At 42.9% G+C, this 12,133-nt stretch overlaps 1 protein-coding gene across 1 annotated transcript; it reads left to right on the forward strand.

The window, feature by feature from the left end:
- The first annotated feature begins 982 nt into the window (after positions 1-982).
- Positions 983-11,108, forward strand: FUCA2 (alpha-L-fucosidase 2). Its single transcript, XM_079331376.1, is given in 8 exon segments — positions 983-1,486; positions 1,489-1,712; positions 3,781-3,968; positions 5,645-5,984; positions 6,582-6,792; positions 8,105-8,295; positions 9,415-9,523; positions 10,860-11,108. Coding segments are annotated over 8 exon segments (1,893 nt in total). The 5' UTR covers positions 983-997; the 3' UTR covers positions 11,001-11,108.
- The last annotated feature ends 1,025 nt before the right edge of the window (positions 11,109-12,133 follow it).

Genomic DNA, 12,133 nt, shown 5'->3' on the forward strand with positions numbered 1-12,133 from the left:
TTAAGAGGTGGAATCAAGTTCATTATTGAAATACACAAACCGTGCTCCAAACCTCACCAAAGTTTATGGAAGGTCAGTGAGATTTGGGTCAGACCCTGACTTTTTTAGAAATCATTTTTTCTTCCAAACATTTCGAGCTACAGAGCAACTGTAACATTGTCGTGCTGTACAGAATGTATGCTTCAAAATTCCAACATTAAGGAACTGCTCAGTGTCTGCAGTCCTTTGGTGTGATCAAAAAGGAGAACATGAAGAAATTGAAAGATAAACTAGAAAGTACACCATAGCAAGAGGTCAAAGGCATCTAAAGATTCCTTTTGAGAAGCAAAGTGACACCTAAAGTGGTGAAGGAAAAAGAAGACATAAAGTAGGTCAACAGTGAATGTAAAAGAGATATGAAGAGGCTCCTGTTGTAATATCAAAGTGTTTTGGTAAATCAGAGCAATGTGAACAGCCAGTCAGAAAGAATAATATGCTGGAAATCACAATGTTTTTTATCTGCCTGTAATTTATTATATTAACCAAGGTGTATAAATGAAAATATTATAAAATCATGTACATCTTGTTTTCACAGCCCTTTAAGTATTTTTTTGAATTAGATGTAACTGCTGTGGTTAATGGCTTTGGAAACTGAACATCTCTTTTCATGGAAAAGCAGTAAAGTATACATCCTTCCCAGGTGGAGAGAGATTAATTCAGTTGCCTGCTTATTCATTTTCGACTGCTCTGATGAGATTGCCAAAGAAATTTCCATTTGTGGTCATGATTATGGGAAGTTAGCATTTGCTAATTAAACCAAATTATTTCACAAAGACTGACCCATGGCAGCTGGGGACTGAAGTAAAAACAAAATTCGGGCATCAGGAAAGACTGGAGAAGCACCAGCTCGGGCAACAAATTGCTGAAAGATGTATCTTTTAAAGTATGCGCCCGATCGGCGACACAAACGCCAAGTGTCGTCTACTGAATTGAGGCAGCTTCCGCACAGGCCATTCTAATGATGGAAGGGAGAAAAGTCTCCTTGGCAGGCTCTGGGCCACCTCTCTGCCCGGGAAGCCTCCACGGACAAGTCGGCTGGAAGGAGCTGCGGAGCGATGTTACACCGGGTCCTTCTTGGGAGGGCGAGGGAAGCCGAGCCTGCGCTCGGAACCAGGAGGGAGGGACAAACCCAGCAGCTGCCGGGGCCACCTCTGGAGAGGAGAGGCTGCGGATCCAAGGCTCGGGCCGGGCCCGGCGGTGGATCCAGCGGATCCAAGGCTCGGGCCGGGCCCGGCGGTGGGTCCAGCGGATCCAAGGCTCGGGCCGGGCCCGGCGGTGGGTCCAGCGGATCCGCTCCCGGGTGAGGCTGACGGGGCGGCCGGAGGAGGAGCCGGCGGGCCCGGGGCGGGGACAGCCCGAGCCCGCCCCGCCCGTGCCCCCCTTCTTTTCCCTTGCCCGGCCCGGCCCAGCCCAGCCCGGTCCGGCGGCCCGCGGAGCCGCGTCCAGCCCAGCCCCGCCGCCGCCATGTCGGGCCCGGGCGCCGCGCTGGCGCTGCTGCTGCTGCTGCTGGCGCTGCCCCTTCCCGGGCTGCTGCAGGCCCGGCCCCGCTACGAGCCCACCTGGGGCTCGCTGGACGCCCGGCCGCTGCCCGCCTGGTTTGACGAGGCGAAGTTCGGCGTCTTCATCCACTGGGGCGTGTTCTCGGTGCCCAGCTTCGGCAGCGAGTGGTTCTGGTGAGCGGCAGGCCGGGCGGCCCGGGCCGTGCCGCGGCCCCAGGGCTCCGCTGGGCTCCGCTGGGCGAGCGGCGCCCGGGGCGGGCGGGGCGGGTGCGGCGGCTCCCTGCCGGCCCCCGGTTCGGGCTGGAGCCTCTGGCAGGCTGGCCCCGCAGCCCGGGGTGCGGGAAGGGCTCCGTGTGCGCCCGAGGGCACCGGCTCCGCGGCGCCGCTCGCAGAGGAAGCGGGGTTTAAAGTGCTGCTGGATACTGTTTTCTTGTGAACATTTTGTGCTGCTGGTGGCTTTCTTTTTTTTTTTTTTTTTTTTTTTCTTTCTTTCTTTTTAAATATATATTTATATATTGTTATTACTATTATCCAAGAGTGCTTTGCACTTAAGCGAACCCATAGTTGTTCATTCAGGCTCTTTGGCTGTAAGCATGTTTTTACTGTCACCTTTCCATGCCTTACCAAGTACTTCCTGTGACACCTCAAATGAGACACGTTATTATTTACACTATGAACATAAAGGTAGCTTTGTGGCAGAGCTATGGTGAACCTTAATCATAGTATTTGCAAAACAAGCCAACATGTATTTGATCAAACCAATGCTTTTTAACACCTGTCCTTTTTAGAATTAAGTTCAAGCATTTTAGCAGACTTTTAATGAGGACTACATTTACTAATAAATTACTTTTAGAGGGGTGGGACAGAACCAGATTTGGGTTCAAGCCTCACTCAGAGTGCTGTACTCTGATAGTGGTGTACAGACTCAGGATCAAGCATTTGGTTTTTGACCCCAAAACTCTAATTGCTTTTTATATTCCTGTAATCTATCCCATGGCAGGTGTGGGTATAGAGCTGCTTCATGATAGCATTTGCAGTCAGATGGCTGAGGTCCTGTATTAGCAGCTTCAAATGGAAGGTCATAAACTATTATCACCCATCCTGTGTACCTGCCCTCCGAGCTCCACAGCTTTGATGAGGATGTTTCTAGAATCTCATTATGTCAGCATGGAAGTGTTCATGTTAGCAAACCGTTTGACTGTGGGAGAGAGGCAAGGCTCTTACTTTTTAAGAAATTACTTACTTTGAAATCAAAGGGGGTTTTGTTTGTTTTTATATTAAAAGTTTGTTTTGCTTTATTGTTGTTGTTTCCTCTGCTCCTGGTTCTTTCAATGAGGAAAACTGTCTTAGCCTCATTCTTCTAAGTTTTTTCCCTCTATTGGCTGCCAGAGATTGTGTTGGTGTATGCTGAAGTGTTTTTGGGAAGGTTACAACAATATTCACACTATGGTCTTAGATAACTGAGGTCAGAGTCCAGCTCAGGACAGGAGAGAGAAACTGATTTTTGCATTCAAATTCTGGCTTGTTTTATTCCTTCACTTACAATCTGTTTTCATATATGCCTAAATTTGACAAGAGGATTTTTATTGTTTGGTTTCATTCATAGAAAGGTGACAGAAGTGCATTTCTAAGTGTGTGGCTTTCTTGCAGGGGCAAAATTTGGTTGGAGGACGTGCATTCTTCCAGCAGGGTGCCTTTGCTTGCAAGCCTCAGGTGTGCAGAGGCTGCAGTGACCTGGTCACAGCTCTCTCTGGGTCACTCAGCTGCAGTGTAGAGAACTCAGGACTGTCAGAGAGGTAAAGCTGATGATCCCCATGTTTGTAGATGGCAGTGATTGCAATGCTGGGGGCAGAGCAGATACCTGATGGCTGAGGTGTGGCTTGAAGAAGTTATTCATGCAAGTCCAGGAAAAAATAATTTTTCTTGTCACCTGAGCTGCTTGCACAGACTGTCTGTGGTCTCTAGCACAGTTTTGAGATTTGAGTATTGACCAAGACTGTCGTTTTTCCATTCTCAAAGTAGCTGCTTTTTTCATTGCTTCAAATGAAATCCTGAGACCTTTCCAAAGTGAAGTGCAAAGATGTAGAACATGGGCAAATAAGATAGAAAAAAAAAAAAAAAGGAAATATTTGCTGATCAATTCCCTTCTGGAGCAATTTTGTCTTATTGCCACTGTCATATACCTCCAATGCTTCTACCTCTCAGTGGTAGTACCTCTCATGCTTTGTTCTGTATTTTGTAGGTGGTACTGGCAGAAGGAAAAGAGAGAGCCCTATGTGAAATTTATGGACACAAACTACCCACCTGGCTTCAGCTATGAAGATTTTGGTCCTCTGTTTACAGCAGAATTCTTTGATGCCAACCAGTGGACAGATATTCTGAAGGCTTCAGGGGCAAAATATGTTGTCTTAACTTCAAAACATCATGAGGGTAAGTAGAAGCTTTCTGAATGTTAGTAATGTTTTCTGAATGTTAGTAATTGCTACATTTCTGTCAACAGATGAAAAAATCTGACTCTCCTGCCTTCTAAGAGACATAGAGAAAGCTAGGCAGACTTACCAGCCCCTCCACAGCCAAAAAGGAAACAAGAACCCCCCAAGAAATGTGCAGGTGTTTTCCTGACTCTTCCACAAAAGCTGTGACCATGGAGTTTGCATAAGAGGAGCAATAGATTGTGCCAGTGTTCTCTTGCTGTAGGTAAGACAGCCTGAAGTGATGGTGGCAGCAGAGCTTCCTGCAGTGGTCATAATTTATTTTTTATTTCTGTGCAATTTATTGCTGAAGGAATCATAAAAGTGAATTCTGCAGTGTTTAACATTTGGAGGGCTGCTGTGAGCAGGCAATTAACAAACTCCCTTGGTTTCTCCAAGGAATTTAGGAACATGTTCCAGGATTCAGATTTAGGAAGCTCTAGCTCTTCCTGATGTGGTGCACAGAAGCCAAAACCTTGAACCAGATCTGTAGCTTTACAGGCACAGAGTTTTTTAGCACTGTAATTGTAAGATGCTTTGTAGAGAAAAGTAAATAAAAACAAAATTTCTGGAAGGAAATACAATAGCAAAGAGAATATAAAATATTAGGATATACTAAAATACAACTAAGAAATGTTGGTCTTTGTGGGATGTGGGTTCAAGGCTAGCAACTTGTGATGTGTCAGTTTCAATCTCAGCTCTGACACGTGTAATTCTTGACCTTGATGATACTTGTGGTGAAGTATCCAATGACTTAAAAAAAACCAGGATTCATTTAGTCTGTCCAATAGCCTTGTGCATGAATTTTTATGTTGTTTAGTCAGTATAACTGTGTGCATCCAGTTGACAAAAATAGCACAATTTATTAGACAGTGAGTATAAAGGGGTTAGAAGGTGAGAGTGGAGCTCCTCTGGCAGTGGTCTGAGACTGCAGTGCAGTAGTATTTATAAGTGCTTGTGCTGGACTGGTAGATGCCTGAAAGGTCAAATCACTTCTGATATTTAAGATTGATGTTTTACAAGCTGTTTCAGGAGTTTTTGCCCTCTCCTTGCACAGAGTAGTTGATTGAGCTATTATAAATATAAAGGCAAACAAAAAGTGAATATCTGCATGAGGGAAACAGAAAAGAGAACAGTCTTTGAATGCAAATGATAGCTTGGTCTTTCTGCAGCTGAGAAACAATTCTGTCTTCCACTTGGCTGATTGTGTATTTACAGTTCACATTTGATGTGATGCCTCAAAATATGCTGTATTTTTGTTAATTTCAGAGTCCTAGAGTTAGAGAATGTCTTGTGTTGGAAGGGGCTTTAAAAGTAATTTAGTTAATTTAATTGGGACATATGAATAGACTGAATAATTAAAGAGAATGAATAATTATCCTGAGCAGTACAGAATTGGGAAACATAAATGTATATGTGTATGTATAAAAAAATACATGGTGTTCTGATGTTAAAACTATTACCATTGTGCATTAGTGGTTATAGGTACACTTAATACTATGACAACAAAGCTATTACATATATAATTTTTATGATTTTATTTTTTGCAACACTTCCAACCATTTTCCAGAAGGAAGAACTGTAATATCCTTTCTTCTTCTTTTCTTTCTTACCCTCTGATTTTTCTCTTTTTAGGCTTTACTTTGTGGGGGTCCAAATATTCTTGGAACTGGAATGCTGTTGATGTGGGACCAAAGCGAGATCTTGTTGCTGAACTAGCAACATCTGTTAGAAACAGAACTGACTTGCATTTTGGGTTATACCATTCCCTGTTTGAATGGTTCAATCCTCTCTTCCTTGAGGATGCCACCAATGCCTTTAAGACAAGAAAGTTTCCAACCAGTAAATCATTACCAGAACTCTATGAAATTGTGACTAAGTACCAGCCAGAAATAATTTGGTCTGATGGGGATGGAAATGCTCCAGATACTTACTGGAACAGCACTGGTTTCTTGGCTTGGCTGTATAATGACAGGTACATAATGATGCTGGTTTAGCTCCTTATCTGGAATTCTCCTCTGTGTCTAGGTTGTTTCATTTTCTGTCTGCTTTGTGGAATCTGCTACTTCTGATTCAGAGAACTTAACAAAGTATTAATTCTCCTGAAATACAGAATCCAGATCTTTCCTAGAACTATCAAAGCTGGCTTTAGAAAAATACAGTTTTGTATTTTTTAAACATATTTTCAAATTAATCATTTAAGATGGTATTGGCTATTCTGCTTAATCATAGTTTTCCCTAAGTATTTGCTGTTGCAGAGAAACACAGGATAGCAGGACAGTTTGAGAATGTGGGTACATTGTTGTCATCATGGACTGAACATCTGGTAGTGGATATGAAGCACAGAGTGATTTCTGGCAGAGCTCCTGTAAAAGTCTGGAGCTTATTTCCCTAAGAAATGCTGATCTTTTATTAGCAAAGCATGAGAGTAGAATTCCTGACATTGTACTTAATCTTATTGTAATAAATTAATAGCACAGAAGTCATCCAGAAATGTTAGTTCCCGGGAGGGATGCGTGTGTGGGAAGGGATCACGCTGGCTGTGACTCCATACTAAACTGCTCTGTTCCAGCCCAGTCCGGGACACGGTGGTGACCAATGACCGCTGGGGAGCTGGCAGCATCTGTGCCCACGGCGGCTTCTACACCTGCAGCGACCGCTACAACCCCGGGCACCTGCTGCCCCGCAAGTGGGAGAGCTGCGTGAGCGTCGACCGCGGCTCCTGGGGCTACCGCAGGGACGCGCGGCTCCCCGACTACCTCGCCGTCGAGGACTTGGTGCAGGTACCTGGGCTGGCAGCTGCTGCCTCTCCCCATTCTCTCTCCTGATTGTGTGCCCTGCTCTTTGGCAGTTCGATCATGTACCTGTTTGCATGAATAAGGTGATTTTAAGTCAATAGTGAATCCGTGAAATAATAAATCACTTTGTTAATTTCTAGCCTAATGCTGGCAGGATGGAATATCTATAATTCTTAATCTTTCTCTTAGTTTTTTCTACAGTAAATTTCTAGTAAAAACTCGGTCAGTTTCTTAGAAGCCATTTCCCCTGTGAGTAACTAGCCAAGGACTGATCAGGACAGTCTCATTGGCTTTTCTATTAGGTTTCTCTGGTGACTGCATATGCAAGCTGATGAGAAGCAAACAGTTGCACTTTCATGGTCCTATTTAGGAACTACTGCTGGAAGGCTACATCTTTTCCCTGTACAGATAGAAACAGTTTTACTTTGTAGCGAGAAATTTTCCTTACAAACATAGAGGTAAACACTACCAGAAGGAGACAACTGGTATTGTTAGAACATTGATTTCCTTACTAGTCTGAGATATTAAAAAAGATTTGAAGCTTAGGAAACCTGGATGAAAAGAAGACTGATCAGTCTTTCAGAATAATGCATTTAATTGCAAGATTCAGCTACTGAGGGGAAAGATTGATTGTTATTGTTGCTTAATCCAAATCTGTTTCTAGTGCTGTCCTCAGAAAAGACAGTTTCAAATTGAAGTAACCTCTTTTCAGAGGCAGGAGGTTTGAATTAATTCAGCAGCTTGTATCCAGCTGTCAGTTTCTCAGACTTCTGCATCTCAGTCTCTGATCTGTGGAGGGCAGTGTGGATGTGAACACAAATTTTATAGGCATTGTAGGAGGCTTCCTTGTGTTTTACAGATGTTTATGTAAAATAGGAAAAACGTCAAACAGGAGGAAAGAGGAAGTTGCTTTTCTAAGATTCAATAGAGATGAAGCAGCAGATTGTACTTTGGTGCAGAGAAATCATCTGTCCTGTTGGTGAAACCCTCATGACATGCTTGCAGAAGTTGAAATAGTAAAGAGTTGCAGCATCTGATTCTAATGTTGAATCAGGCAGACATATTGATGTAAGAAGGTATTTGGGGCTGGTTTTGGATGTAAAAATTGACAGCAGATATTTGTTTCGTGGGAGTTTAAATTTTATAGTAACTTTTGGGATGGACCCCAAAGTCCCAGCATGCAGCAGTAGCTTAACTCATTCGGTTCATCATTCTGAAGCAATACAGCAGGCTTTGGTCACAAATACGTGATTTCATTACTCATAACCATATGTTCTGTATGCTTGAAACACTTCAGCAACTTGCAGAAACGGTGTCATGTGGAGGAAATCTCCTGATGAACATCGGGCCCACTCACGACGGTCGCATCCCTGTCGTGTTTGAGGAGCGCCTGAGGCAGGTGGGAGCTTGGCTGAAGGTCAATGGAGAGGCCATCTATGGAACAAAGCCTTGGAGAGCACAGAATGACACACTCACACCTGGAGTCTGGTAAGTCTGCTGAAGCAAAGTGCAGGCTCTGGAAAGCAGCACCAGTGTTATGTGATGCTTTGAAATCCCTAATGGCTTGATGCTACAGTGATCACAGTCTTGGTTTGTATGTGGTAAATTAATGCCTTTGCTGGTGTGACTGCATCTCAAATACTTATAAAGCTGTCGGTAGAGAGTAGTTTTGGGATGATGCGTAGGCTGAAAGGAAAGCTGAAAGCATTTCTTTGGTGATCTTTTGCTTCTTGGTGTAGGATAATCTGTTAGGTAATTCTGACTGCTTTTAGTGGGCAACAGAAATGAAAAAAAAATCTGGAAATACAAGACTGCTGTGAAGTGTTTGTCTGAACAAAGGAATACTCAATGGCACTTGATGTTCAGAAAGAAAGTGGAAGATAACAGCAATTATTTGGTCACTAAATATAGCCAATCTCTGGCTTCCCCTCTGCCCCTGTTACTTATAGCTTCTCTAACACCTTCATGATCGATCAGGGGTTAGGTCTTGACCCTCTTGTCTCAGTGGGTGTTTTTTCACTCCCATTCCTAGTAAGATTTGGCCATCTGCCTTTAGCCTGGAGATGCTGAGCTATTGACTGTTTAGTAAAATCCCTTTCAAGAGCAATAAAAAAATTAACTAAAAGAAGGAAGGAGGGAGGAATGTTTCAGGGATATGCCACAAGATTTCCAGTGACATAGTGATGAAAACAGTATTTTTAAAAACTAGCTGTGCAAGGTGGAACTCTGTCCCTCATACTATTTTTAAATTCTTTTAGTCTACATGTTAGTGTATAAATGGGAATTACCATGGATATTTTCAGAATATAACCTACAATTATCTGTTGATTCCCTGTCCTGCAAGTATCTCCTTCCTATATGTCTGAGTTGTTACAGTGTGCTAAAATTACTACACATGTTTACCTCTGAATTCAATTCTTTAATAGTTTTCATTGCCTCTAGTTTATTGAAACAAATTTTCAAGGAACGGTACAAGGTGGTTATGTGTGTGAATGAATCCTGACTTTTCTAATCAATTTTTCCAGTCTTTAAAGCACTCTTATGTATCACTTCTAAAAATTTACAAGGAAAAGCTAACATGCCTTTTTGGTCCCTGTTTCCAACCAGGTACACTTTTAGCCCTGAAGAAGGGAAAGTCAATGCTATCTTTCTTAACTGGCCGGTCTCTGGGATTCTGGAACTTGGTGAGCCACAGCCTAAGCTTGGAGAAACACAGGTAAAAGACAGAGCACACACACATCCCTGCCCTTCTTCTAGGATGTGTCATGTTCCATCTTGTTTATTTAAGTTTCTGGCATCTTTGGGAATGCATAGCTCTTAGGACAGAGAACTTTGGAAGAGACCCAGCAAAATGTTTGTTTTCTTTCTGGGACCTCCTCCTCATAGTCCTCCCAGTGGAATGTTTCTTGTCCAACAAACAGAGTTAGACTGAGATGTTGCTGGGATGTGTTTTAGCTTGCAAATTAAGAATCACAAAGAGGCCAAGAACTGAGGGGGGGAAAAACTGTTCCACCCCTCCTGTTTCCTGTGTAGACTCCTAACTCAGCATGACTTTTCTTTAGAAGTAGCTGTCTTCATGACTTTGGTGATACTGACATTACTGTAGTGGTGCAGTTGTTTGAAGTCAAAGCCTTGCAGGAAGGGAAGGTACACAGAGGTTTGTGTTGCACGGGGGGCTGAAGAGCACTCAGTGTGACTCTAGGTGTGCGTGTTATACCAAGAGGAGACCAGAAGCTGAGGACAGTGATGCCACCCCTACACTGGCAAGTAGCAAGTACCCCAATGGCAGCAGAAGTTGGTATCAACTCTGTGCACTTAAGGGGAGAACTCACCTTGGCTTAGCTCTGCTCTGATCTCATGCACTGCATGTCCATTAGCTGCTGAAATGCATTAGGAGTGTTTCTGGACTGCCCCTTCTGGTCTAGTTCCATATGAAAGTAGACTGGTGCCAAGACAGCTCCATGATAGGGGAGAAAGTCATTTCAGAAGTGATAGAGATGCCTCTGGAATTCCGGGGGGGGCAGCTAGACCCTGTGTGCACTAGAAAGTACTGTTCCTCAGCACCAGAGACTGGTTTGCAGCTGCTCCAGCAGGTTATCAGCTACTGTAAGTGACAACATCAGCCTATTTGTGGTTTTTAGCTCTTCAGATCAGCTTTCTCTTGAGATACCTGGGTGCACTCTATAGGAAACAGTCATGATCATTCAAGTCTACAAGTATCACCATGGGAAGCCAGCAGTTTGGAAGCAGTTTGCAAAGCTCTGCACTGTGGCTCCTAGATCCCTGCTTAGACCTAAATCCCACACCAAAGACTTCCAAAAGATGTTTATGTACCTTCTACAGCCCTAAGTACTTCTCGATATGAGCAGCTTTTTTACTTGCATATCTACTTGCAATGTTTTCATTTAATATTTATCACTCATTTTGTTGGTAAGTGGCATTTAAGGATACTTGGTGAGGTAGCTATGGATCAATATTTACTTTGTCAATATTGCACTTAGATGTACTTTGAAAAGGTGCTGTTCTAACTCTAGTGTGTGTTTCTATTTTAGGTGAAGCTGGCTGGGTACAAGGAACTGCTGAAATGGGTTGCCCTGGGAGAAAAGGGAATGGTTATTGCTCTACCTCAATTGACTCCTCAACAAATGCCATGTCAGTGGGGCTGGACCTTACAACTAACTGATGTAAACTGAGCCATACTCTGCTGGAGCCCTGGCTAGCAAGGAATGCTCATGTTTTGCTCTTTCTTATCACCAGTTTTAAACTTATTTGACTGAGAAGGACCAATAAATTCACTTTTTTCTATGAGATGTGGGCTGTTACTAAAGGATGAAATGCAACAAACCTCACAAAGTCTAGCACTAGATAATTGATCCTCTGCACAGTTTGTTTCTCTGAACTTGTGTAAAACATTGAGCACCTACCTTGACCTCTACACTTGGTTTAGTCGAGTTTCTGGCCAAGTTATGTGAAGAATGAGGTGGGGGGGGAAAGAGGCACTAGACTTCCAGAGACAAGAATAAAGCTCAAGCTGGTATTCAAATGCACATTAAGTCAGTTGTACACCCTCTTTAGTGCAAGAAATTTACCTTCCACAAAACTACACAGTAAAATCTGACAGTTTAGGAGAAAAGAATGTACCTTTCCCAGGTGTCCTTAACTAATGGTAGCTGGTAGTTTCAGCTGAGCAGGGTAATGTCTGCAAGAACAGGCCTGTAAGGGTTAGGAATTCATCATAACTGTACACAGGTAATGCATATGTACATCATCATTTCTCATCCTGGAAGTCATTAATTTTATATGTCCCTATTCTTGAGTAACTCCATCCATTATTGGGACACAGGTAAACTGGGAGAGGGTCAGGTTTTTATATTTTGTATAATTTTACATGGATAAAACTCCCCTCTTGTTTACAGCCTTTGTTTATTCACAATCACCAGGGTGCCTGCTGTGAACTATCAAACAAAACATATACTTCAGTGACTAACTCTTGAAAAAAGAGAAATAATCAGGAGTTGCTAGGGCTCTTCAACTTTGGCAAAGAGACAAATTGAAAAATTTCCAAACTCATCATGTGCCATGATTTATAGGGACACAAGGTGAAACTTGCAAAGAGGAGGAGATAAAAGACAACAAAAAGCATGAATTATTTTTATTTCACTGTAGAGACTGAAGGTTTATTTTCCCTGAGTAATGTTTGTTGAGTGCAAAATCAGTAGTGTATAAGTTATTCTTAAACTTATTCTTCCAACTCTGTCAGGATTTTGAGTGATTTTCCAGGTCAGGTTATTCTCTTCCCTGCTAGTAATGTTAATACACACACAAA

The sequence above is a fragment of the Erithacus rubecula genome (genome assembly GCF_903797595.1).
Source record: "Erithacus rubecula genome assembly, chromosome: 2".
Lineage (NCBI taxonomy): Eukaryota > Metazoa > Chordata > Aves > Passeriformes > Muscicapidae > Erithacus > Erithacus rubecula.